The sequence below is a fragment of the Acanthopagrus latus genome, chromosome 20 (genome assembly GCF_904848185.1).
Source record: "Acanthopagrus latus isolate v.2019 chromosome 20, fAcaLat1.1, whole genome shotgun sequence".
In the NCBI taxonomy this organism is placed as follows: domain Eukaryota; kingdom Metazoa; phylum Chordata; class Actinopteri; order Spariformes; family Sparidae; genus Acanthopagrus; species Acanthopagrus latus.
In genome coordinates, this window is record NC_051058.1 from 4,137,097 (window position 1) to 4,162,095 (window position 24,999).

Below are 24,999 nucleotides of genomic sequence, written 5' to 3' on the forward strand. Positions count from 1 at the left end.
AGAGCAGGGAAGAATGCTGGGAACAGAAAGATTACAGAGGGGAAACTGAACACTGGTGAGCAGGAAGTGGAGAGTCACAACAAGTCACACATTCATAGGTTCTTACTGAACTGAGCCTGAAAATGACACACACAGACACAAACATCAGATTTTTTCTATTTGTATTTCACTTTCATACATACTTTAGTCTGCTTTTACTATCTTGAAATTATACTTTTTGCAGGCACTTGAGCTAGATCATTTAGTCAACAGTTTTATTCAAAGATTATAAGATATGCAACAGGACTCCAGACTGGAATCGAGCCTAGGATGCTATAGTCCGGTTTCAGAATTGGAACATGTGGTGCGTTCGCTAAATGGAAACTCATCAGGCTATTATTAACATTACAATTATAGTCATATATGTGCCTATAAATGTCTTATAACAAAACAATGAATGTGTATTATGATGTCAAACCTTCTACTGTCTTCTTCATTTAAAAAGCATCTTATACGATGCTTAATGTATTATATGACACGAGTATCATAAGACATTTTTTGTTCGGTCCCAACATCAACCTATGAGGCCTGATGGGAGCCACATACCCTTTTAGAACCCTGGGAAAAAATAAATCTCCTTCCCCCTCACACGGGCAGAGAGCTTTCCATATCTGAACCTTCTTCCCTCGTAGCAGTTTGAGATTTTGCCACGATAAAAGCTTTGTAAATAAAACATGAAGTGATTATTATTACCACAGATGCGAAGGAGAAGGAAAAAGGATGGAGGGGATGAAAAACCATTTACAAGGAAGCAAACCGGAACAGCAGGGGCAATCTGTGACAGCCTAAAAACAGAGAAATCCTGCTGAATGGGAGGCTGAAAGCACCCTGGGCACAGAAAGGACTTCTTTATTCATCATAAAGTTCACAGTAAAAACACCAGGACAACAAGTGAAAGGGTATTGCTGGCTCATCTCGTGTTTGATTTGTGTTCAACGTTAGATCGTTTTGAAGTTCCATTTTCATTTTCCCATGTAATTTATACATACCGACACCAAACTAAAGGCTTGAACTCCAAGAAAACACTACATGGAATGCAAACGTATAAGCTTGAAATAAAAGTGTCATGTCATGTCATTATCCGTAACCGCTTATCCCTTTCCATGGGGTCACGGGGTGTTGCTGCTGGAGCCAATCCCAGCCTTGTCTCAGGGCGAGGGCAGGGTGCTCCCTGGACAAGTCGCCAGCTCATCGCAGGGCAGCTTGAAATAAAAGCTTATACATTATTCACAGATGTTAAAATCCCCTCTGAAATTCATACATTCTTGACTGCAATATTAATCTGCGCTGACTCTTGTGAGGTTTACAGTGTTTCTGTACATTGTTCAAAGATTATATCCAAATCCTTGTTTTATGATGAGTTTAACAATCAGGACTCAATCATGTACGTATGAAATGTGGTGCTTTATCTGCAGTAGTTTAATGTTATTACAGTGTCCCCCTAAAACCTCAAATTGCTGTTTTTACATTTCTCTCATTGTACACAAATAAAAAAAAAACAAAAAAACAAAAACAACAAAAACATCCAACATATTAATTATTGGGCTTCAGAGCTGTTGGTAGGTGTATTTTTCATGTTTGGACTTAGCGCTATTTGGGTGGAAATGCCTTCTTCCAATGGACTGAGAGTATCCTGGCAGCTGAACACATCAATAGTCCTCTGGAAAACAGCATTTAAAAATATTATTTAAGTGTCTATAGACACAGACATACAGTACACACTCACAAGAATCACAAGCTGTCTCACCTCCACACCTGTCAGCAGCTCCTCTCTGGATGTGGTGAAGAGAAGTTCAAACAGTCTGTAATTCTGAAACAGACTGCAGCCAACAGAATACACAGGGTCAGCTGCATCAGTTCAATTATTAAAACACAATACACCCAACAACAACACAGAGCTACAGTATCTTGAGTGATTCATAAAATCACAATATGATGGCTGTCATTTCGAGTGAGTTTTTCCTCAGCACATTAGTATGACGGTGACATTAAACAATCTATGGTCAATTCTATTCACAAATACGATTAACTTTAAAAGGAGGGTGAAGTTATGAGCAAGCAGTGGTGGACAGTAAGTGTATTTACTCTGGTCAAGTCTGTGATATTTACATGAATATTTTGCCCATTATGCTAATTTAAACTTCTGCTCTGCTATGTTTTATAGGGAAATGCACAAGTTACTCCACCACATTTATTCAATGGCAGTACTCACAAGATATTAAGATTACATAATACATCAATATTACATATAAGACACTAAGATTTAAAATAAATGTACAGCACAAATGATGCACTATTATAAATCACACTATCCTGTACATATAAAATGAGCCCACAGATTCAAGTTTTATTTAATTGTCATTATGGAGTACAGATTGTATAATTAAATTGACACTCTCTCACTCTCTCTCTCACACACACACACACACACACACACACACACACACACACACACACACACACACACACTAAATTATGGTCAAGCCACAAAAAGTGTTGGCAATGAGTTCAGGAGTCTCACAGCCTGGGGAACCCTAAAAGGGTCACAATTCTGCAAAATGAGTATTTTTACTTTGATACATTAAAACATTTGTATAATATTTCTACATCATTTAGTAATCTGGCTTTTACATGTTTACCTATTTTTCTCCCCACTGATTTTGAAAGCCAATACAAGGCCAAGATGTCCAACATCCGGCTGTGTTTTACAAAACATGCTGTGACAGGTTTACAGCATGTGGTACCAGCTTCTCCTAAATGAACTCAGTCAACATGTCCACCACCCACACTGTTAGTGTTGGCCTGGCATGAAGATCTGTCTATCAGCTCCATATACTGTGTGCAACCTGTGTGGCTCAAGTAATGCCAGTGTAGGTCACAGATGGAGCCAATGCCAGCAGTGACATCAGGCCCCTTTGTGAGCACCTTACCTTATACTGAATAATGACTGGGTCACCATGGGATACAAATGGGAGAACTGGGATGTATGTTTCATATGTGTTTTGCCTTTGCATGTTTAACACTGGGTAGTACAACCCACACAGGGCCTGCACAGAGCAAATAGATGAACACATCTTTATGCCAGCATATCACTAATCCACGCTGGGCCCACATGGACATGTTGGCTTGGATTTAAAGGAGGTATGCATTTGTATCCTTCCAGCCATCTCTGAATGAGTCATACACCGAATTTAAAAAAAGAATAATATAATGATTGACCTGTGAATACAAGACCATTTTCTTACCTGTTTCTGATGTAATTGATGAGTGCTGTTGCCTCTTTGCTGTCTAGAAGTGGAGTGGTGTCTGCTTCTGGTGTGGGGCAGTGGCAGGTAGGACCCAAGGCCTTAGCAAACTCCATCAAGTTCTCAACTAAAGCCATCTTCTTCACTAAAATATAAGAATAAAGCACAAGTTAGTGTTGCAATTTTGATATATTTGACAGGGTATATAGTAATGCATTTACTAGTCATGCTAGTTTACTGGTTTCCTGAATGCTTATGACATCTTTTACAACTTGATCATCTCATTCATTATCTTGTCAAGGATGTTGTGATTTTACCCGTGCCTGTGGGGATGATGGGTCTCAGCCCCATTAGATCCCATATACCTATGATGTGGATCTAGATAAAGGGATGGGATTTCTCTAACACTGTGAAAGGCGTTTTCCAACATTTTTGCTAACTTCTCAACGAATGGTGCATGCATCTTGCTGATGTTGGAACTGATGGTAGAGCAGGTGTGGTTATTAGAATTTCATATAGTAATTATTCAAATTAAATTAATCAAAAGCAATAATCAAATCATTAAAACGGGGCACCACCCTGTAGCTGAAAAGCATACGATATACTCTAATTTCTAGCATCTGCCCAGACACTAATTAAGTCTTACTTGTAGTGTGTGTCTTCTTTAATTAAGCTCACTTCCTCGGCGTGGATTAATAACAGGTGTTGCAGTGTCTGTTCAAACAGCAGAATCGCCATGGGCATAGAAAATGGGCAAAGTGCCGTTTTCTGAGGGATAAAGTCCTTCTGCAGGGGTGAGGGAGGCTGGTTGCGGAGAGTGTTTGGTAAACACGGGGCAGTTTTGGCTCATCCACAGAGATGAAAAACTGTGGCCTAGGTGGTCAAGATCCAAATGTTTGTTTGCTCCCTTTTAGTAACAGTTGTGCAGACGAAAACTGATGCTTCCAGCAACCCGTTACGATGGGACTGCTGTGAAATGGGTGCACAGCTGTTTTTATCTTCTCTGTGTATTTCGTGGCCGAGGAACTGACGATGCATTCAGGTGCGCTCTCAGACAATGAGATGGCCATTGTCATACCTTGGGGGGACTGTGACAATCAGGTGGCACCTACTGGACATTATGGTCAGTGCGTTTTCCTTTGCTTACCAGGCTTTGTTAATGCAAGGGAGCCGCTACCACCAATGTGTAGTTGAGTCTCTGGACATCCTCCTCACCTCTAATGTTATCCAGCAGCATTTGCAGCACAGCCATGGTGAAGGAGGTCTGTATGGAGGTGAAGGTAGCCTCTTTTGCCCAGCAGACACCACAGAAATAGTAATCCAGCATGGCAGCTTCCTTCATACAAGTTTGATGGTTCCTGAAGCCCAGAAGCTCCTTTATTTCCCTTGAGGCAACAGAAACGAATATGGATAAATACTGTTTAAGTGCAGTTGTAATTTTGTGCTGAAATAGTCACTTTAAAGGTCCAGTGTGCAGGACTAAAGGGCATCTACTTTCAATTAGTGTATCTCACCTCATTACATCTTAAAAATAACTAAAAATATATATTCAAATATCATCAATCCACTGAAAGTGTGACACTTTTGCTGTGTGAAAGAATATATTGCGCTGACATGCTGATGAGTGTAAACATTTGTGATGTTACGTGAGAAAAGTGTGTGAGCATGAAGATTGGTAGAGGTGTAGATGTCTGGTTATGGTGGAGCAGGGACAATCAGGCTGTATGTGTATCCTGATTCATGTGACTGACAGGTCTTTTAATATTATTCAGAAAATGGCTCTACATGCAGTAAACAGATAGCTAATAATGCTATCACAACACATTCATATGAAATGGAGGATCTGTTGTCTCACTTGAGAAAACAAGTCACACATAAGAGCTGTGATAAGCTTACAGGTTGATCTCCTCCGTCAGAGGAGTGAGCTGGGCTGGGCAAGACAGAGAGAAGCTCTGGTTTAAACTGTGAAAGATGAATAATGATGGAATACTGCTGACAACAGCAGCTGAAGCTGAGGGGAACTTTTAGTGATTTCAATCACAGCGGCCTTTCTTCTAAACAGCAGGCACTTTAATGAGCAAAGAGTTGGGTTCAGGAGTTTCAATAAAAAACTTTAAGACTTTAATTGTTCTTCTGGGTCCGTTTGGGCAAGTTTTTTGAGGAATCTTGCAGTCTTATTCCTTGAAAGCCAGTTTAGACTAAATTACCTTAACCATTCACCTTACTTTGGAAGTGGGTTTCTTTCTTAAGTATTCATCTCTCCTGGTTAAACCTCCACCTTTCTCACTTTGGCTACTCCAACTCTTTTGATCAGAGCTGCCCAACAGGGGCATAGAGGCCTATTGAACCAAACAATGATTCAAATGTTTGTTTTTTTTTTAAATTATGATACAACTTGCCCTTCATGCCGTTTAATTTTGGGAAAGTAAAATACTCTTAAATGTAATGTAATGTAATGTCATACTCTTTGTAAGGTTACGTTAAAGTAACTCCAGTGAGTACCTGACTCTGACACTACTCAGACAGATCATGGCAGACATTTTTTGACAGTTTCAACGGTCACTGTGACGCAGTTAGCTACGTACGACTGCAGGTCATCCCCGGTCTTCTCCATCAGGTCTTGGATTTGTTGGTGTGTCAGCGCGTCCCACTGGAGGAAGACATTTTCCTCTCTCTGACGAGGAGGGGAGAAAAACAGGCTCGGGTTATTCCAGATAAGCAAACAAAGCACATTTACTTAATTTATTACCTGTAGCTTAACTTTATCTTTTACTGTAGGTTGCTCTTTCTTCTCACGACGTGTCACTCCTCCGGACATGTTGACGCTGTAGTGGTTCTCATGGCAACAACCAATTAAAAGCCTCTGTCCCCAGACGGTACAGGGCCACCGTCAAGGTACTTTTTTACATCGAGTTTTTTTTTTTTTTTTCCTGGAGAACTTCCGTTGGACCTCTTTACAAAATAATTAAGAGCCTATGTGTATGCCAAAGTCACTAAATACAACTTTTTAGGTAGGTTAACATAATATGATTTAGGCTATAATTCTGATGCAGCTGATTAAGACTTAATGTGAATTTTGGTGTTTTGTTCAAACAGAGTCATTAGCCCACGGACACGTTGGTGTGCTTTTATTTTGAAGGTATTTGCGTTCCGGGTAGCTGCTTGATCTTCCTGTCCCGATAGTAACGTACTCATACTCATATACAGACACAGACGTAGCAGTGAGTCGCTGGACCGTACGTCGTATATATAACCAGACCCTGGCATGTTAATGTGTCATCTGTCTTCCATACTGTCAACTTGTTAATTTTAATTTCACTTTAAATATGGACAACGGACTGCATAATATAAGTCAAAATCAGAAATACTTTATTAATAATTGCTTGCGTTACAACTGCTCCCATTCAAGTCAGTAATTTGCAGGGGGAAAAAAAGAGGAAAAAAGATAAGAAACTGTTGGGGCGGCTGTTGCTCAAGGGCAGAGCCAGCTCATTTTATCAGATGGTTGCTGGTTCAATTTCCCTGGTCTGCATGCCCAAGTGTCTGTGGGCTAGATACTGGACCCCAGACTGCTCCTGATGTGCTGGTTGACACCTTGCATGGCAGCCACCACCATCAGTGTATGAATGTATGTATGAATTACTCTAAGTCACTTTGAACAAAAGCTTCTGGTAAATGCCCTTAAATGTAATATATGGTGCATTTTTATAATAGTAGCCTACTGCAACTTTTTTTTTTTCAACCTAAAGACAAAGACTTTGCAGAGTTTGTTAATTTCTTTGTCTCCATGATTGTTATTATTAGCGCTTAGATTATTTAAAAATCACTGATTGATCAAAATCAGATACATGTAAACTCTGGTGCTTTTCATTCCCACAGATGTCACATTTACATGTCAGGATCTGGTCCTGATTCAATATTTAACTGTCAGTTATCATCACAGTAACAGCGTTACATACTTTGGCAGCTGTAAACACTCATAAAAACATTATAATAATACATACATGGGTTTGGTGCCTGCCTATATACTGAACATATAAGGAGTAGTTCCCGTTTATAATCATCAGAGAACGTTACAGACATTGTTTTTGGTTCCTGCCTGTTTCCCAAATACATTTGTGTGATTGTGTAAATGGGAGGCATTAACTTATAGGACTTTGTAGAAGGCGCTTCGTAAAGGTAGTAAAAGTGAGGTAACAACGGAAACTCAGTGTCAACAACTGCAAGTCTCTGCAAGCAACTGACATATCATCAAAATCGAAACAACATTCCAGTAAACGGGAAAAAAAGTATTCCAGCAGGTTGCTGGAGGCGTGCCCTGGCTGCTTTTTTCCCTCCCTCAGTGACAATGAACTCCCTCAGACCTCTAACGTATAACTCCCCTGTCCCCTGCGACAGCTGGCACTGCCAAAGCTCCTCCAGTGTGCCTCACGAACTCACAACATGTTCTTCAAGTTCATCTGTGCTGTGGTGACCAGGTCTCTCTTTATCCTCATCTCTCTCATAGGCGTGTGGAGAGTGGTGTTTGTGAAGAACAATGGACTCTACTGGCTTCTCACCATCCTCTACCTGCCTCTGGTGGCTGAGATGATCCTGACGCTGAGAAGAAGGAGGGGAAATGATTACAAATGGTATGCTACTGCACTGCAATTCATTATCACACGATGCGTACGTGTATGATATTAAGCTATAGGATGTAACTGGTTGATGACAGTTGAGAGTGTGACAATAGTTCTGTACTGATGTTTTCCTTCCCTGCAGGTTTTCTCCAGCTATCTTCCTCTTCCTCATAAGTATCATCCCATCGTTATGGATTTTAGAGCTTCACCACCAGGAAAACAAATCCACCGACTCAGCGGTATCTATTCTGTCTATATTCTCTCGTAGCCTGAGAGTTTCATACCATTATGCTGTGATAACTGAGAATTCCTCTCTCTCTCTCACTGTAGTGTGAAAAACTTGACTCGACTGAAAATATTAAAAGTCTTTTCCGACTCTGGAGGAACTCAACCAATGGCAGTGAGCTCCCTGCGGTAGGTCTGGTTAAACTTTACACCAATTTTGTGTTTATTGTTGATATTTAAAATCCTTTCCCTAAATGCGGCCTTACTTTAGTTCAAGTCATTTAAAATGCAAGCCATGAATGTGCAGTAAAGAGGTCCGGTTTGAATTATTTGAACCACTTTTTAAAAACATCTCCATTTCCATTACATTGCATACATGTTTCAGCACCATCCTATTAGTGTAGGGTTGTTGTCTGCATAGATGAAAATAAATTCAACATAAGATTCAAGTGCAAGTGTGTTTTAGATTAGAGACGGTTTCCCTCAATGTAAATAATCACTATATTCCAGGTTTAGAGCATTTGGATGGTTTTGATTTAACAAAGGATGACAGATTATATAGGATTTTTTTTTTTTTTCAAACTTACTGAATGGTAAACGTATTGTGGGGATCCTCCTTTTCCATGTCCTCACACGTCTAGACAGTGGGGCTCTTTCCCTGCTCTGTGTGTAATGCTGGTTCACCTCAAAGAGGTTGTTGTGAGGCTGCGGGTGTTTTTTTTCCCCTTATAACGCGAGCACATTCATAGAGCTGGCTGCTTTTAATAACGCTCCCCACCCTCAATAAAAGCAATTACAAGCTCGACAGTAAAAGTCTTGTGCGCACTATGAAATAAGTTCTGTGTTTTGACCATCAGATTTCTTCACAATTTTCACTAAAGAGGAATATTTTTAACCCAGTCCTTCTCCTTTCACTTATGTATAATATATATAATATATTTTCTTAAAAATCACATGCCATTTAGCAGTGAATATATATATATGTAAAAAAAAAAAAAAAAGCTTGCCCTCTTAATAACAACTGCATCAGTAGATACAGCAAATTCCTAAAAAAAAAACCACATTCATTTGCCATCAAATGACTCAAAACTTAGCCCAACCTTAAAGGGGCATTATGTAGTTCTGGAGAGCAAATTACAACCTCAGAGTTTTAATATTTACAAAATCAAGAAAAGCTCAGAAATATTTATTTTTCCATAAGTGAATGAACAGTTTGCCCCAAAACTACATAGTGCACCTTTAAGCGTTTGGTTACCGGATCAGAAAACGTGTGTACTTCTGAGACTGTTGATTGGAGCATATGACACTCTCTGAGCCTGTCAGCATCTGATCCTGGTGTGCCTTTTTCTATGACGTTTTTTTTCTCCCATGTCTCCCACTTCACAGGGGGTCTCTCTTTCTTCGGTGTGTGCCAATGACTGGATCCTGGCTTTACACCAAATCCTGCTCATACTGCTGATCCTGGGGAAGTGGCTCCTGCCGGCCGCTGGAGAGCTGACAAGGGACCAGCTCTCCCAGCTATTGCTCATCTTCGTTGGCACGGCTGCCGACATACTGGAGTTCACCTCTGAAACGCTGTCTGACATCAAGTGAGTAGAGGGGAACAGGAGGGAACAACAGTTGCATCTCACGTGTTGTCTTATAAAACAATGGGCTGTAAAGTGAGCCAATGTGTGTGTGTGTGTGTGTGTGTGTGTGTGTGTGTGTGTGTGTGTGTGTGTTTAAACAGTGACAGCAGTCCACCCATGGTCTACATTATTCTGGCTGTGTGGACTTGGAGCATGCTGCAGTTTCCCCTGCATTTCTCAGGTACTGCCCCAGCGATATTGTTTTCACATTCCGGTTCATTCTTCATTTCCCATTTTTTTCTGCAGCCATCATATTGTATGCACTGTAGAATGATAAGCTGAAAAGTTGTTGACTGCCACCTCCAAGTCATTTCCTTCTTTGTCTCAACAGTGATGGGTGCTACCTCAGAGGACCTCTCGGAGCCTGCGCCCTCCCTCCTCCTTCACCTCAGGACTGATATCTGGAGCACCGTGGAGGCTTTGTTCATCCAGGACGGGCCTTTCCTGGTGGTCCGCCTCACCGTCATGATCTACTTCAACGTGGTGCACCAGATGCTCATCTTCTTCGCCATCAAAAACTTCCTGGTTGTCGTTCTCAACATCTACCGACTCTCCGTGCTCGTCTGCGACAAGACCTCCTGAGTTCGGATGCGATCCCAGCGCAAAAAAAGTTACTGTAATGAGATTACTGTGTACAGGGTTGTGATTGCACGTCATGTTCTTGTGTATCTGAAACTGCAATTTTCTAGTTTCCACACTTGTATAGGTAATGTACGGTGGGTGCACTGTATATCAGAATTGCAATCCTATTTATGTTGTCACAGTGATCACTTGTGCGGAGGGAGGGATCAGAGATCCCAACTACAAAACACTGACCTCGTGTGTTCCTCCTGATGAAGAGATGTTGCCTGTTCATTGTCAGAAACTGAATAAATGGATCTCTGCAGCACTGGAGTCATGCTGTTTCACTCTCAGAGGAGGTGGGTACTACCAGTGGCGGTTCTAGGAGAGGGGGGCAACAGGGGCCAGTGCCCCCGTAACTCTGAGTCCGGACTCTCCTGTGGCCCCCCTGACAGGAAGTCTGCATCAATAATACAATGACAGATTTCTTGCAATGATCTGAAGGGAGAGGCGGATATAAAGTGTCTCAGCAATTAAAATTGGTGAAATAGTAAACACTGTTTTAAGTCCCATTTATCCCTCGTCAGAATGAGGGATTTTTCTTTTTTTCCCCGGGTCCCAACCTGACCCCCCTATTAAAACTGGTCTACAGCCGCCGCTGGGTACTGCAGATCAGGATTCCAAATGAGTTTTTTAGTGTTATCTTATGGTTTCAAAGTATTTGCAGCATCCTTCAGTTCATGTATTTGAGCTGTTGCACTAGAATATTTTCAAAGACCTTATTAAAGTGGAGTGAGTAAAAACAATTTCATGAGATGCAGAAATGGCGTGAGAAACGTTTTAATAGTGCAGCTGGTCAAAGTCACATGCTCACACAGACATAGACAACTGAAACACACACACACACACACACACACACACACACACACACACACATAACACAAAACCAGACAAAACAATTCTTCATATTTTCGATGAAGGCTCTTCATTTGTTGTTAAGGCATTAGTGTAATTAGAATAGGGGCTATTTAGATTAAATTCGTCAGTCCGACACGTTGTCATCTGTCAGCTCAAACGTCACACCCTCCTCCTCCTCCTCCTCCTCCTCCTCCTCCTGTGCCGCCCCTGCTCTACGTAACATGCGGCACATCGTTACGAGCCAATGGAGCGCAGTCACTATCTTCACTGACCTGGACTGAGGAGGGTCCGGACTCCCACTCAGCTGACAGGAGAGGACACCACCACCACCACCACCACCACAGGTAAACTCAGCCCTCCGCTTCTCCTCACACACTCCTCTGATCACCTTTGTCTCTGTCACTTGATCCATCAGCTGATTGTCTGTGTGCATGTGCGGAGAAATGACTGAGCAGCCAATTGTCCGTTCTCCGTTCAGCATCACAGTCAGAGCGCAAACGCACCGCCAGGTCTATTAATAGCCACGTTGCCTTTACTACGCTAATAACAATGGTGACCGGCAGCAGCGCTTCACTTCACCCGCTCATCTCATCGCTGTGAATTACATGGCTGCCATTATTTTGAAAATCAGCCTCGATGCATCCCGAGCGTGATCTGTCATCCCCTCCCCGCCGCCCACACACACACACACACACACACACACACACACACACACACACACACACACACACACACACACACACACACACACACACACACTCGTGTTGTTGTCATTCAGAGCTGTGCAGCAGTGTGAGGCACAGGCTCACAGCGGCTGATGCGTCCTGTGCTTTGCTCCCCCGGTCAGTGCCGCCCGCCGTGCAGATGGAGTCAGGACCGGGAGGCCGCGGCTGCCCGTCGGCACCGCTCCTGGAGCCGCCGAGCTGGAGGAAGAGCACCGGCCGGCTGGACCACTTCCTGTGACAGGATCATCCTCCGCTGCACCCGGAGTTTTGGAGGAAGGACACCAAGTTGATTGAGGAAAAAGAAAAAAACAAACAAACAAACATTCTTCATCCTGTGTCATGGAGCCGGAGGGTGCAGGGTAGGGGGCCAGCAGGGGGCCTCCACTGGCGAGACCAGAGCTTCACACCTGAAGTGTAACTCCACTAAGGCTAATGGTAAAGTGCTTTCACACGTTACACCCAGTCACCCTGTACTCAGCTCAGCGTGCACTGTGTAGTTTTGTAGAAAAAATTCAAACTCAGAATCTGAAGGTAATAATACAATCTCGGAAATATACATTTTACCATCAGTGAATAAACAAACTGTTTCCAGATTTAAGTAAGTTCCCAGAACACTGTTTTCGGGTCCGCCACATATACACAAAGTAGAATAGTATAGAGCTTTCTCCTCTGATTAAAATTTATAAAAGCTATATGGTGCACCTTTAATAATTCATATAATTCAGTGGCTGCCTGTCTGTGTGCCTATGGTCTGTGAGTGCATTCTTTTTCAAATGTTCAGTGTTTCTATTTTAAACTCAACAATTGATTATTTTTTTCTTTCTTTTTTTTTTTGAACCTATAGCTCTGCTCACTGACACTCACAGTCAGTGTGAATAATACTGGTTGAAACTGTGGTTTGCTTTCAAACTTTCAAAGGTGCATGTTAAAAACAGGGGCCTCACAGGGTCCCTGATGCAGAAATGAGCTATGGGCCCCATGACTAACCCACTTGACTCCCCAATCTTTGGTCCATTACTTATTAGTTAATTAGTAAGTATGTCACACTAGTTTCTGCTTATTTGATTACAGACAAATGAATGGAGTCACATTTACTATGCAAACACAATACAAACCCAAATTAAAGGGACACTCCATTGATTTTATGTGTCAAACTCAGTTTACTATTCAGGTAGAGTACTGTGAAAATAGCAAAACTATATAGCAAACTAGGCTATGTTCGCATGCTTCTGTGCAAAAGCAAGATGATGAATATGGTAAACCTCATAGGTTATCTGCTAAAGATCAGCGTGTCATCATTAGCAAACTGATATTAGCATTTAGCTCAAAGCACCACTGTGCCTAAGTACAGCCTCATAGATCTGTTAGCGTGGCTGTAGGGGGGTATAGTTGGCTAGTATCTGTGAGTGAGTGCAAAAGGGAGAGGGAAAGGCAGAGGTATGCAATCTACCAAATACCAATCTTTCGCTTGAAAAGCTTGAGAATCAATTTATGCATGTCGGGTTCAGTTGGGTTTTCCACAGATCCTTTACAGATCAGGTCTGAAAATATGCACCAATGAAGGAACCTATTTAGGACAATGAGATATATCATATATCCAGGTCACTCTTGGAAAAGAGGTTTTAAATCTCAATGAGTTTTTACCTGGTTAAATAAAGGATAATGATCAGCGTACAAAGTGGTGTTTTTGAAAGATGGTGTCACTGGATCCAACATTAATCGGGCACCATGGTAGGTGATACCAGTCAATTAAAACATCCCTGGATCAGTCCCTGTAAGTTGGCCCGGGACGTTCCTGACACTACTGAAATGTGACAAAAACATGAACAGTGGGACGAAAAACTAAGAGGCAGGAAGATTATAAAAGAGATGAATGCTTCTACCTTTCGACCTGCTTAATGGATTTAGAAGAAAATATGATTATGAGTCTTGTAGCTTGTATCTGGAGTCCCTGTGACACTAAGCTGGTGATAAGCACTGATGCTCTGAAATCAGATTTGGAACAAAGAAAGCCTAATTACAAAATCTTACCTCGTGACACAGTGTGCAGTCGGTCATCTGAGATAAGCGGAATGTAGTGCGCACAGATCTTCGCTGCTGTGTGCGCAGGCCTGTATTTTATTATTATTATCATTTTTTTTTTTCATTTTATGGGATCTGCAAAGGATTTAATCAGTCATGCTCTGTCTAATAGATGGGTTGTTCAGCGGAGCGTGATGAGAGAGCATGCTGTCCCGGAGTGAGGGAGAGATGAGAGGAGGAAGACGTGACAGTGTCTCTAAAATACAGGGCCTCGGAACACAAAGGAAAAGCGAGTTGACGCTGTCGTAAAGATGGAGTCAAGTTAGCCCTTGATTCCTGCCTCCACAGGAATCTTCAGCTTGAATTATGCACGCGCAGGAGTGCGCTCCCGAGAGAGAACGGACAAGGCCTAACTGTTGTTTGAAGGCACGTTTTGCCTTTTAACACAGAAGGAATGCTAGACCTGCCCAGGAGATGCACATCACTTACTGTATATGAGTCACTTTCTCTAAGCCTCCTCCACAGTCCTGCCTCCACAGCTAAGTCATCTGAGCTTGGCTAAAGAATATTAGTGCAAGTGCAGTGATTTGTCAGTAGCTCCGTGCATTTGCAAACCGCCAACGCGCTGAGGGACTAAAATGGCCAACGAATTATCAGTTGAAAGTGTATATTAAAGGACTAACTTTACATTTTTATGAAAACCTTTTATCCACTTTCTTTCTGAGAGAGGTTAGAACGTCGATGTTTGTAGTGTGGCAGTTAAAAGCTTGAATTATTTCTCATGGCTGCAGTGGGATTGCACTGGGACTGTGATTTCCATGTTTGTTTTCCCATGCAAAGGCAGGACGGCAGATGCTGATTGTTTGCGTATTTGTCACTCGAGGGGAGTGACCCTGGGCGTATGCGCAAGGGATGTCGGGTGCGTACACAGTAACGCAAATGGACAGATTGGTGCTTTCCATCAGTGGATGTGTAGGTTCACAGACATTTTGAGTGTTACTGAGCATGCTTTCTATCACAAACGGTTTGTGTACTACGCAGGCTGTGTGTATTGTAATGACATAATGTGTCAACAATACAGTGGTGTGGCACTCTTACACTATAGTGTGATACTATATATATATATATATATATATACATGTCTTTTAATAGTTCTTGGATTTGAGTCTGGTTCTGTGGCATGACAGAATGAACAGCCTGCCTGATTATTATTAGTAAGTTAAGTGCAGTTCTCATCCGCCTGTTTTTCGGTGTGTAAAGCTCAGCTTATAATCTGCACTACACTCTACCTGCCCAGCACCAAACAGCAGACGAAGCTAGCAGGAGCATTTTGCTGGCTAAATTAACCTGATATTTTTCTCAGGAGTCGGTGACCAAAACAGAGATAAAAGGGAGTGAATGTTTGACTTCTGTTCAATGGGAGTTACACTAATCTAAGCTCAGTATCAGTATACAGTCATAATACCAGAAAACAAGGTCTTGATGATACAATTTTCAAGGTAACACAATCATTTATTTTTCATTACACAACACTGGCTTGTGCCAGTAAAAAAAAAAAAATGTTCTTCATGCAGTTTTTGAATGTGAGCGCCAAGCGTCAGTTACTTAAAGGCAGCGTCCACATCTCCTGCTCCTGCTGGAGGGCTCTGTCCACTGATCTCAATCTGAAACCCCTGCTTCCTTTTCCAGTGCTGATGAATGTGTTTTCTGTACATGAGTGATACATGTTTCAGTGAAAAAGCCAAAAAAAAAGAAATACAAAAATAACAGATCAAAAACAGAAATAGTAGTACCTACCGGCCACTGCTTCTGCATGCACTATACTGTATCTTTATATTTCCTCTAGGACATACTGTAAATGCATGCATGCAGGCATTTGTGAATCGGACTGGAGCTGTCGATTGTGGAAAGGGTCTCAAATCTCTGGATGCAAGTGTTACCTGAGCTGTGTACACACACACAGCACACACATTAAACAATCTGTAAACGAATACAAAAGAATGTCACTCATATCTGGCATTAGATATCTTTTTTACATGTATTTACATATGAAGCTTTTTGAAAGCTGCGACACTGAAACGTAACATCTGTACATAAGATATTAATATTTTATTCAGGTCGTGATGTGTACATTTGTAGCTATTTCTCTCCATGAAGCAGCTCCTCTGATCTTATCCGATCACCCAGAGCTCGGTGGGTGAAGAGTGCTTTTGGGTTCTGATAAGAAAGACTGTTCCAGCCCGAGTACTACAAACACACATCTACCCAAACAAGATCTCATAACGTGCCTTTTGTTAATCTGATTTCATATTACAGGAGACACTGAAATCCCTGTTACCATGTTTTACATGTTTAATGATGTGCACTGAGTTATTTTGAGATAGTGATGTCAGTGCACTTGGGCCACACTACAGTAGCAGTTGCACAAAGACTCTCCCTGTGTATATCTGCAGTAAACTGAGAGGGCTTGCTTGAATCATGCAATCTGTTTAATTCTAATCATTTACATTGAAGTTCCCCAGCGTGTTGGTAGATCTGAGGGCCAGGTCAGGAGATTTCATTAATGCACTCATTGAAAGGGGCTTGAGTAATTGTGCAGGGCTTTGGAAACATGCAGCACATTCTAACCTCCAGCAGCAAGTCTGCAGGCTTCATGAGGTCATTCTGACTAACATGAGTGAGGCTGGATGTTATGAGAGCTGATGGTTCATGGCAGCAATTTTGGGATCAGCACTGGCTGTGTGCAAAGCGGGAAACATGATCATTTTCTCTTACAGGCGTTTTTCAGCGGGCTCTGTGTAATAGCAACTTGCACGTATTCATCACTTTTTCTTTGGCAATGTGTGAGCAGATTGTAACGTGAAAATGAGACCTCCCGTGTCTCTCTCATACAAAGCCTGTGGACGATTTCTTTAAGTTGTTTAATGCTGCTGGACTGCGGTATTCTTAGTGAAGGATTTTCAGCGACAGTCCAAAGGATGCAACTTCATGCATGTTGCTGAGAGCCTTCTCTCCGCTCCGCCAAAAGACAGCAACAGTAGCTACAGTCAGTTTAGAAATAATCCACTAACATAAATTAACAACTATCTTCCAGGGCGACACAGGCATTACACGGAGCCCCTTTCGAGGCTGGAATTGTTGAGATAGTAGAAACCAGAAAGTGCAAGTCAAGTCAGGTTGGAGATGTGTGTTAGCAGCAAATTCACTATTTTCAATGAGCTCTCTTAGCTTTTTTGTGTAATAACCTATATATTAGCCTATGTAAATGCCACAGTCATATAAAAACAAGCTAAATAGACAGTGATTGCTAACTGGGTTAGCCGCTAAATTAATCTGTTGTTGCCATTGTTGGTAAGTTCTAGACTAAGGGGCTGTGTGCTTTGTGCTACTGAGTTGGCTAACTGCTCTTCGAGAGGTTCTGGGGTTGTGTATTATGTGGGCGCAACAGATCACTGTAATCTCTAACCTTGCTACGTCATTTCTCAATCATATGTCAGAAAAAAGTTAACAGTAACATAATTATAAACAATGGACATGGCGGATATCAAATTTGATAGCCAATCAGTCTAAATATTATATCACTCTTAACTGCTTCACCATAATTTAAGCCTACTAGATCTTAGATCTGCATCAAATTGTACTCACTTACTTTTTAATTTCAAGATCCATGCATTATTCCCCATTAAGAAAAATGCTCCATCTCGCAAAGGTAAAGAGAAAAAAAATCCTGGATTGTTTTCTTCATCCAGATCCGCACCAAAAGTAAATGGTCTGTTCTAGGCTGAGACCCGTCCTCCATCCCTGTAGTAGTTCTTGTGTAATTCTGCTAATCAACCAAGCAACCAAAAGTTAACATTTTGGGAAATGCGTTTTCTTGTTGGTAAATGGACTTGAATTTCTATAGCGCTCTTCCAGTCTACTGACTGCGCAAAGCACTTACCAGCACTTACCACATTCACCCATTCACACTCACATTCACACACTGATGGTAGAGGCTGCTCATCAGGAGCAATTTGAGGGTCAGTATGTTGCTCAAGGATGCTTCGACATGTAGTCAGGGGAGCTGGGAATTCGAACCAGCCACTCACTTATAAGCACATTGTATCTTGTTTTACATGTCACAGAAGGCATTAGTGTTTTAAGAGGGAGTTACATGCTGTGACTATTTATTGTTGGACAGTCGAGTGCAGTAATCGTGCACTGCTTTGTTGAGTCTTCAGTCTAGCAGGTCCTTCAGATCATAGAATGGATGGTAGAGATGGAAAGATTCCCATGTTGGAGATTTGCGTTGCGTAGTGTTAATGTAAATGGGGATCTAAGGATTTTTGTGTATTTGTGAAGTTGATCATGTGGGGGTTAAAAATACCCATGCAACATAATGCAACAGTGACTCTGATGTTGAAGTGATGGCTATTTAAAAGCTAGAAACTAGTGTAGTTGTTTGAACTTAATGTGAACACAACAGTGTTATCATAGGGAGGCTGCCAGTTTTGCTAGAGCGTGCCTCTGCATATCAAATAATGTGCTTACTGACCACATAGCTGGGAAACTGAACGGAAGCAATTGTCAAATGGGACAAACTGTTTTTTTTTGTTAAGAAATAGTTCCAGCATATGACTCCCCCTAAAGCATTGTCACATGTCAATTACTGAGCTGTAGAGGTGCTGGTAGGTGTATTTTTCACGCTATATCTCATTTCCCTGCCTATATTTATCGCATTTAGGCTGACCAAGAGACGTGAGAATAGTAGTATAATTGTATAGTTTTTGTGGATCTAATTATTGTGTTCTATTTGTGAACTTCTGTCTTCCCGCAGGATTTGAAGAGAGTGCTGTCCTTCCCACCATACCCCGGGGATTACTTGCATCCAGTGGTGTATGCCTGCACAGCAGTCATGCTGCTCTGCCTGCTCGTATCCATCATGACCTATATTGTCCACCACAGGTGAGAATAACATTTTGAAAGCCTTTCTCCAATTGAGTTATTTTAAGTCAAGAAAAGAAAGTCATTTATTTTGGGTGGTATTGTCATCTTGGGGAATGCAATTCTGCAAGTTACTGATACTTTGAAAATTGGGTATTATGACTTCTGTCTTTGTGACTGTTTCCCCATGGTTGACTCTGGCGTAAAGATGGGCTGTGGTGGTGTTTGCAGATGCTAGCCCAATTCATTACAACATCACAGTGTTGCTAGACAGGTTGGGTACATTTAAAAAAAAAAAAAACGCAAGACTGGGCTGAAATATAACATGCACATAAATTAGGTAAATAACATAAATAAAATTTGGTACCTTTCACTGGTTGGGTGGTGGTTCCTGTTGAGGACCCAGGAAAAACTGTAAATTGATAATCTATTCATATTTTGCAGCGTGATCCGCATCAGCAGGAATGGCTGGCACACACTCCTCAACTTCCTCTTTCACACCGGGCTGACGTTTGGAGTTTTTGCCGGAGGCATCAATCAGATCAACTTACCTTTTGTGTGTCAGATTGTGAGTCTTTGTTTTGCTATTTTCTGAGCACAGTAGTATTTCACTGCACTTTCAAATCAGTTGTTGGTCAAGCAGTTGCAGACAGCTTCAAGCCAAAGTGAATTATGCATTAATTGTAATTGTGATATTAGTGTACCTCAGTGCGCTAATGCAAAAAAGAAAAAATGAATAAAGAAAAGCATCTTGAGCATCTGTTTTCGTTGTCTTAACATAACATTGTGGCTACTCAGTTACCAGTATGATACAAAAATAATTGTACGTTACACCACGACATTATTACATGACATTGTGATATTTGTCTACATCTTTTTCTGTTTTAGGTTGGCATTGTACTCCACTATGCCTCTTTGTCTACCATGCTGTGGCTGACGTTTACAGCTAGAAACATCTGTAAAGATGTGTCCAAAGACCCCCTTCGGAACCAGGACAGAAATGGGTCTGCCCAGACTCACACCAAACCAACCATCCTTAGGTAAGCTGACAAAAGCTGACAAATGTGCTATAGAAATCACATATGAATAAATGTTATGACCATCATGGGAGTTTGATCAAGACAGCTTGAATGTTTTGAAACTGTGTTGCATAGGGTTGTGGATTAAAGTAGTGATGCACTTGCCCATGGCCCTGTCTTTTAAGACATTCTCAGCTGACTTTGAGAGACCAAACAGAGCGTTGAGCCAACCGGTCCTTATTTAGTTCGTCCTTGAGTGCCCCTGCAGACCCTTAACAACAATGCTTGCCCTGCCAGCATGCACTGACAAATCGCAGTGCACTGTAACACAGTGAGGAGCCGTGAACCAAAGTCAAATGAGAAATCTTGAATTTGAAATTGAACACATTTTACAATCATTCAGTGACATAAATTAATTTCACAATTTGATCGTAGAGAATTTAAAATCACTTGATTAATCCGAGTTGGTGCCTCTTGTCCCAGTGAATCACCCCCTTGCTGCTTATAGAAACAGCTTCTAAATAGCCCAATTATTTAGAAAGCTCACATTTTTTCAACAAAACAGTGTTGCTACTTTAAAAAAATGAAGTAAATGGGTTCTTGTTTTAAAACACTGGAGAAAATAACTACTTTTATTATTTTTAAGTAATTTAGTAGAGATTGAGAGGGTAAGGCCCTTGAAGTCCAAACATCATGCCAGCTGTTCTCCAGCTGTTTCTCATTTTAATAACTTCATTATTACTTCATTGTAACTTCATTGTAGTCATGACAAAAATCATTACACATTTGATTATTAATACAATACGCTCATAGCAGAGGTCTTATATATTTCTTCATTACTTGTTAGTACTAATGTCCTTTTACTTGTTGATTGTATATGGCCAGTGTGTAGAGATCTAAACTCATTTGACACATACTGTATGGGTGTTTATATGTTGATGAGTAATTTGGAAACAGGGTTTTGTAACAAACGTTTTAGCACCCTTTCAAAAACTAATCGCTGTCCATACTATCATACCTGAAAACACATACCACATGATCGTTCACATACACTGGGCACGAACATGGCGGCGTAAACAGGAAGCAGATACTCTGCGGCTGGTTGCTTAGTTACAGAAAATATTATATAATATATTGTCACATTTATGATTTCTTTACGTACTTACGTTTACTTTTAGATCATGTCATACATGTTACAGATACTAGGGAAGGTACCAAGATGAGAGGGATTTTTTTTTTTCTGAAAACAGGATGAAAGTGATGAAGCAGCGCAATGTGAAATCTCTTCACAGAATAATGCTGCTTTCATCAAAACATTGTCAGCAGCTGCTTTGTCTCTCTTTTTCATCACAGTCACATTACCAGCGTCGGTTTCTAGTCTTTCTGAACATAGACAATATGCCATCCTTTCCCTCAATGTGCAAACCCAGATACTTTGAAATCATAACACATACCATACTCACATCTGCCAGTGATGCTACAGCACTGATAAGACTCAGTTAGGGGGAAAAATGTGCTTTCTGCTTTGATTTTGACCTGATGGTAGCGCAAGCTGAGAAGTCTGAGAATTGCCAGAGGTACAGATTTAATGGCAAATCATGCAGTTAACCTATCATAGCGTTTCTTTACAAACATATTGATACTTAATTTTCACTTGTTTTTGCAGATTTTACCTTGTGAGCGATGGAATCCCTCTTATAATCGTCGGAGTTACAGCGGCATTTGGAATGGATAACTATGGCAGCAGGGACGACGCTTTGTAGTAAGTACTCATTATTTCAGAACAATCATGTTTTCGCCCATCACTTGATAAACCAAAATCAATGTTTTTGTCGGTGTGTGTGTCTTTTTTAGCTGCTGGATGGCGTGGGAACCGAGCCTCGGAGGTTTCTACGCTCCCATGGGCCTTCTGGTCTTAGTCATGTCTGTGTACTTTCTGTGCACCTACATCCAGCTGAAACGCCACCCAGAGAGGAAATACGAGCTGCGAGTTCTGAGTGAGGAACAGCAGCAGCTATCGTCCAGCGAGTCGAACCACGCTGACGCTGGGGGAGCGCCTGGCCCCGCTGTGGACTGTCCACCATTTGCAACTGGCATTTCAGTTCTGGCCAATGAGCATTCATTTAAATCCCAGCTACGGGCCACGGCCTTCACCCTCTTTCTGTTCCTTTCTACCTGGGCTTTGGGGGCACTGGCCGTATCACTGGGACATTTCCTGGATATGATATTCAGTTGCCTGTATGGGGCTTTTTGTGTCACGCTAGGACTCTTTCTTCTCATCCAGCACTGTGCCAAACGTGATGACGTATGGCACCGCTGGTGGGCTTGTTGCCCGTCCAAGTCTAAGACAGAGGATGGCAATGGGGATGGACAGAGCCAGAGGCAGGAGCTCCATCAGCCACACTGCCAGTTGAGCTCCCCGTGCTCAGGCAAGCAGCCGCTGCTCTCTCCTCACCTTGTCCAGACTTCTTACCACAAAATGACACCACCTCCCCAGAGCCCTGCGCCCAATCACACAGGTCCGTGCTGTGTGACCATGATGGGCCCCGTTACCCCAACCCCTATCTCACCTCTCCTCGAGCGAGTGCCCTCACCACGTCCACAGTCGCTTTCTGACGAGCTCCCTCGTCCCACTCTGCCTCTGCAGAGCTGCCTTAATAACAGAACGAAGTCACGCTCCTTCAACCGCCCACGCCCATGCCTTCAAGACTACCGTTCTCACATGACTTCCACTAGTATGGACGGGAGTGTGCATAGCTCCCACTTGGACAGCCCTCATGCTGCGCACCACCTTGAGGGCTCACCCCTGGTTTCCAGCAGCCCTCACCCAGACATCCAGCTTCCCTGCCCAAGCCCTCACCTGGATAAGCAGCAGGCTTCGTGCCACAGTTTGCAACACCAGACCTCCTGTCACAGCGTACAAGACTCAATGGCGTCCTGCCACGGCCACGCACACAACATGCATGACAGCATCACTTCCTGTAACAGCCTCCTCCTGCCTTCTCACGGGGTCCACACCTGCCAGTGGCACATGTACAGGTCAGCCGATCACTCTTCCACCACAAGCTGCTGTGACAAACTTGATCCCTTCACCTTGCAGTATCAGCAAGACTCCGACACATACAGCTGCATGTCAAAGATGACAGAAAAAGAAAAGGATCATCTCAGTGTAGAGGCGGAGCATCAAGGCTTCCCCAGAAATACTCTGCCTCGGCAGCACGCCACTGTCAATCGACGAGGTACCATCGGTCGGAACAGGAGCCTCCAGGAAGACGGCCTGTTTGGTTCAGACGCTACAGGAAACATACGAACTGGCCCTTGGAAGAATGAAACCACTGTATAGTTTTCTTATGCTTGTACTTGCCAGACCTCCTAGCAGCCCTGTAATTCAAGTGATGGGTCTCAATGCCTTCAGCCTTGCCCTTAAGTCACAGGCTGAATTTTCAGAGAGGCCTCGTATCCTGATGTTTCAGAACCCTTTATAACAAAGTTATCTTTAAGTGTTACTAATACATTTTTATAAGGGACATTATAATGCAAGAACGGTTCAATTAATGCTGAACTAATATTTTACTTTATGCAGTTTAAAGTTGCAATCAGTAATTGCATGGCTCTTGACGGTCACAGTGGCTCAGCAGTTAGCATGGTTATAGCGAGAGGGTCCTCAGTTTGAATCCCATCAGTACCGATTATAGCAGGTACAACTAATACTCCCACCAGGTCTTCACAGATCCAAAACCAGTGGAAATGTGCATGAATTAAGTTTCTGAAAAAAAGAAAAAAAAAACACTGATCCAAATGGGACTCAAGGGCCTGATCTGAATGGACCCAAAGATAAAACTGCTACAGTATGACCAACAGCAGACTTCAGCAGAGAGAAAACAACATTGGTAGCATCATGAGGCAGCAGAAATTAGCAGCCCTAGTCAAAGAGAAGTAATATATTCCATCGTCCGGTCAATTAGACTGAAGATAAATTCACATCCCCAGTTGGCTCTAGACTGCAAGTAGCTAATCCAGCTTGTAAAGAATTCTACTCCAGGCATTGCCTCTGACCATGGCACTGGCTTCAGAACTAGAATTTTAAAAGAACTCTATCAGGATTTTACTTTTCAAGCTTAACAGCCAATGTACACAGCGCCTGGTTACATGGGCAACACAGTATCGCAGTGATGGTGTTGTTCCCTGGTCCATCATCATTAATGTTATCTCAGGCCCATAATTGAAACTGACCAATTACGCTATTGTGACGTTATAGCCTTGCCACCTTACCATCATATATCTAATTACGAAAAATGCATCGAAGTCCAATTTTTGAGCAAGCATTTGTGGCTTCATGGGTGGCGTTCAGGATGCTCGCCAAGAAGAATATGGTTCAAATACAGCTTGGATCAATCAATCAATCAATCAGTCTTACAAGTAGAAGAATCTGAGGCCCCTGAGTGCATTATGTGTAAGGGGTCTGTTAAGAAAACCTGTACTCAGTGCAGTCAGTGAGGAGGAATGAGCAACACTGATCATCAACATCTGCAAACCATTGTTGATATACAGTATTATGCAAAGGGGCAGTAAAACATCACTGATTGCACCTTTAAATACATGGATTGATTATTGAAAAAAAAAAAAAGAAAGATCTATATTTGTTAATATTATTACATTTCTAATGGCATTGCTCGACACAATATCATTTAAATATGGGTGGCTACACATGTGAAAACACTTGAATCAGTGCGAGCATGTGTGTTTTTTTTTAATGTGTGCAACTGTGCATGAGTAGGTACATACAATGTGGTGTGTTTGTGCTATATGTGTTTATTCTTATGGACCCACCCTTGCAGAATTTTATGAATATATTGATAAAGAATAATTTATGAAGCCTCTAAAGATTTTCTATGGAGACACTTTATGTATGCTGCCAAATCGAGTCAAATAGACTCTTGTCAGACAAATATTGCACTAGTATGTACTATTGTGACCCTCACTTGGTGAGATATTCCCAAAAAAGTGCAATGTGCTCCAAAGCACAAACTTTGTGTAGTGCCGAAATTATGTGCCAGCCTTCACTGTGATGGGAA

The 24,999-nt window shown here is 42.0% G+C and overlaps 3 protein-coding genes across 11 annotated transcripts; 2 read left to right on the forward strand and 1 right to left on the reverse strand.

Annotated features, from left to right (window-relative positions):
* Positions 1-872: 872 nt before the first annotated feature.
* Positions 873-6,178, reverse strand: cabcoco1 (ciliary associated calcium binding coiled-coil 1). Of its 5 annotated transcripts, none has more exons than XM_037082562.1 (6): positions 6,034-6,178; positions 5,870-5,958; positions 4,500-4,642; positions 3,285-3,429; positions 1,787-1,859; positions 873-1,699 (listed from the first exon to the last, which is right to left on the reverse strand). In XM_037082562.1, exons 1-6 carry the CDS (start codon positions 6,100-6,102, stop codon positions 1,577-1,579), a joined length of 642 nt encoding a protein of 213 aa, XP_036938457.1. In that variant the 5' UTR covers positions 6,103-6,178; the 3' UTR covers positions 873-1,576. The 5 variants fall into 5 exon arrangements, with proteins under 5 accessions (XP_036938457.1, XP_036938454.1, XP_036938456.1 ...); XM_037082559.1 differs by having other exon boundaries at positions 4,500-4,669; XM_037082561.1 differs by having other exon boundaries at positions 4,500-4,669; positions 6,058-6,117.
* On the forward strand, positions 6,045-10,636 carry LOC119010419 (transmembrane protein 26-like). Of its 5 annotated transcripts, none has more exons than XM_037082557.1 (7): positions 6,045-6,179; positions 7,792-7,915; positions 8,046-8,142; positions 8,234-8,317; positions 9,515-9,717; positions 9,858-9,937; positions 10,088-10,636. In XM_037082557.1, exons 2-7 carry the CDS (start codon positions 7,872-7,874, stop codon positions 10,336-10,338), a joined length of 759 nt encoding a protein of 252 aa, XP_036938452.1. In that variant the 5' UTR covers positions 6,045-6,179; positions 7,792-7,871; the 3' UTR covers positions 10,339-10,636. The 5 variants fall into 5 exon arrangements, with proteins under 5 accessions (XP_036938452.1, XP_036938450.1, XP_036938451.1 ...); XM_037082555.1 differs by having other exon boundaries at positions 6,132-6,263; XM_037082556.1 differs by having other exon boundaries at positions 6,161-6,295.
* A 653-nt stretch (positions 10,637-11,289) lies between these two features.
* adgra1a (adhesion G protein-coupled receptor A1a) lies at positions 11,290-23,700 on the forward strand. The gene is made up of 7 exons (XM_037080396.1): positions 11,290-11,579; positions 12,083-12,395; positions 18,799-18,926; positions 19,350-19,473; positions 19,794-19,945; positions 21,591-21,686; positions 21,779-23,700. The coding sequence occupies exons 2-7, from the start codon at positions 12,393-12,395 to the stop codon at positions 23,265-23,267; spliced, it is 1,992 nt and encodes a 663-aa protein (XP_036936291.1). The 5' UTR covers positions 11,290-11,579; positions 12,083-12,392; the 3' UTR covers positions 23,268-23,700.
* Positions 23,701-24,999: the final 1,299 nt, after the last annotated feature.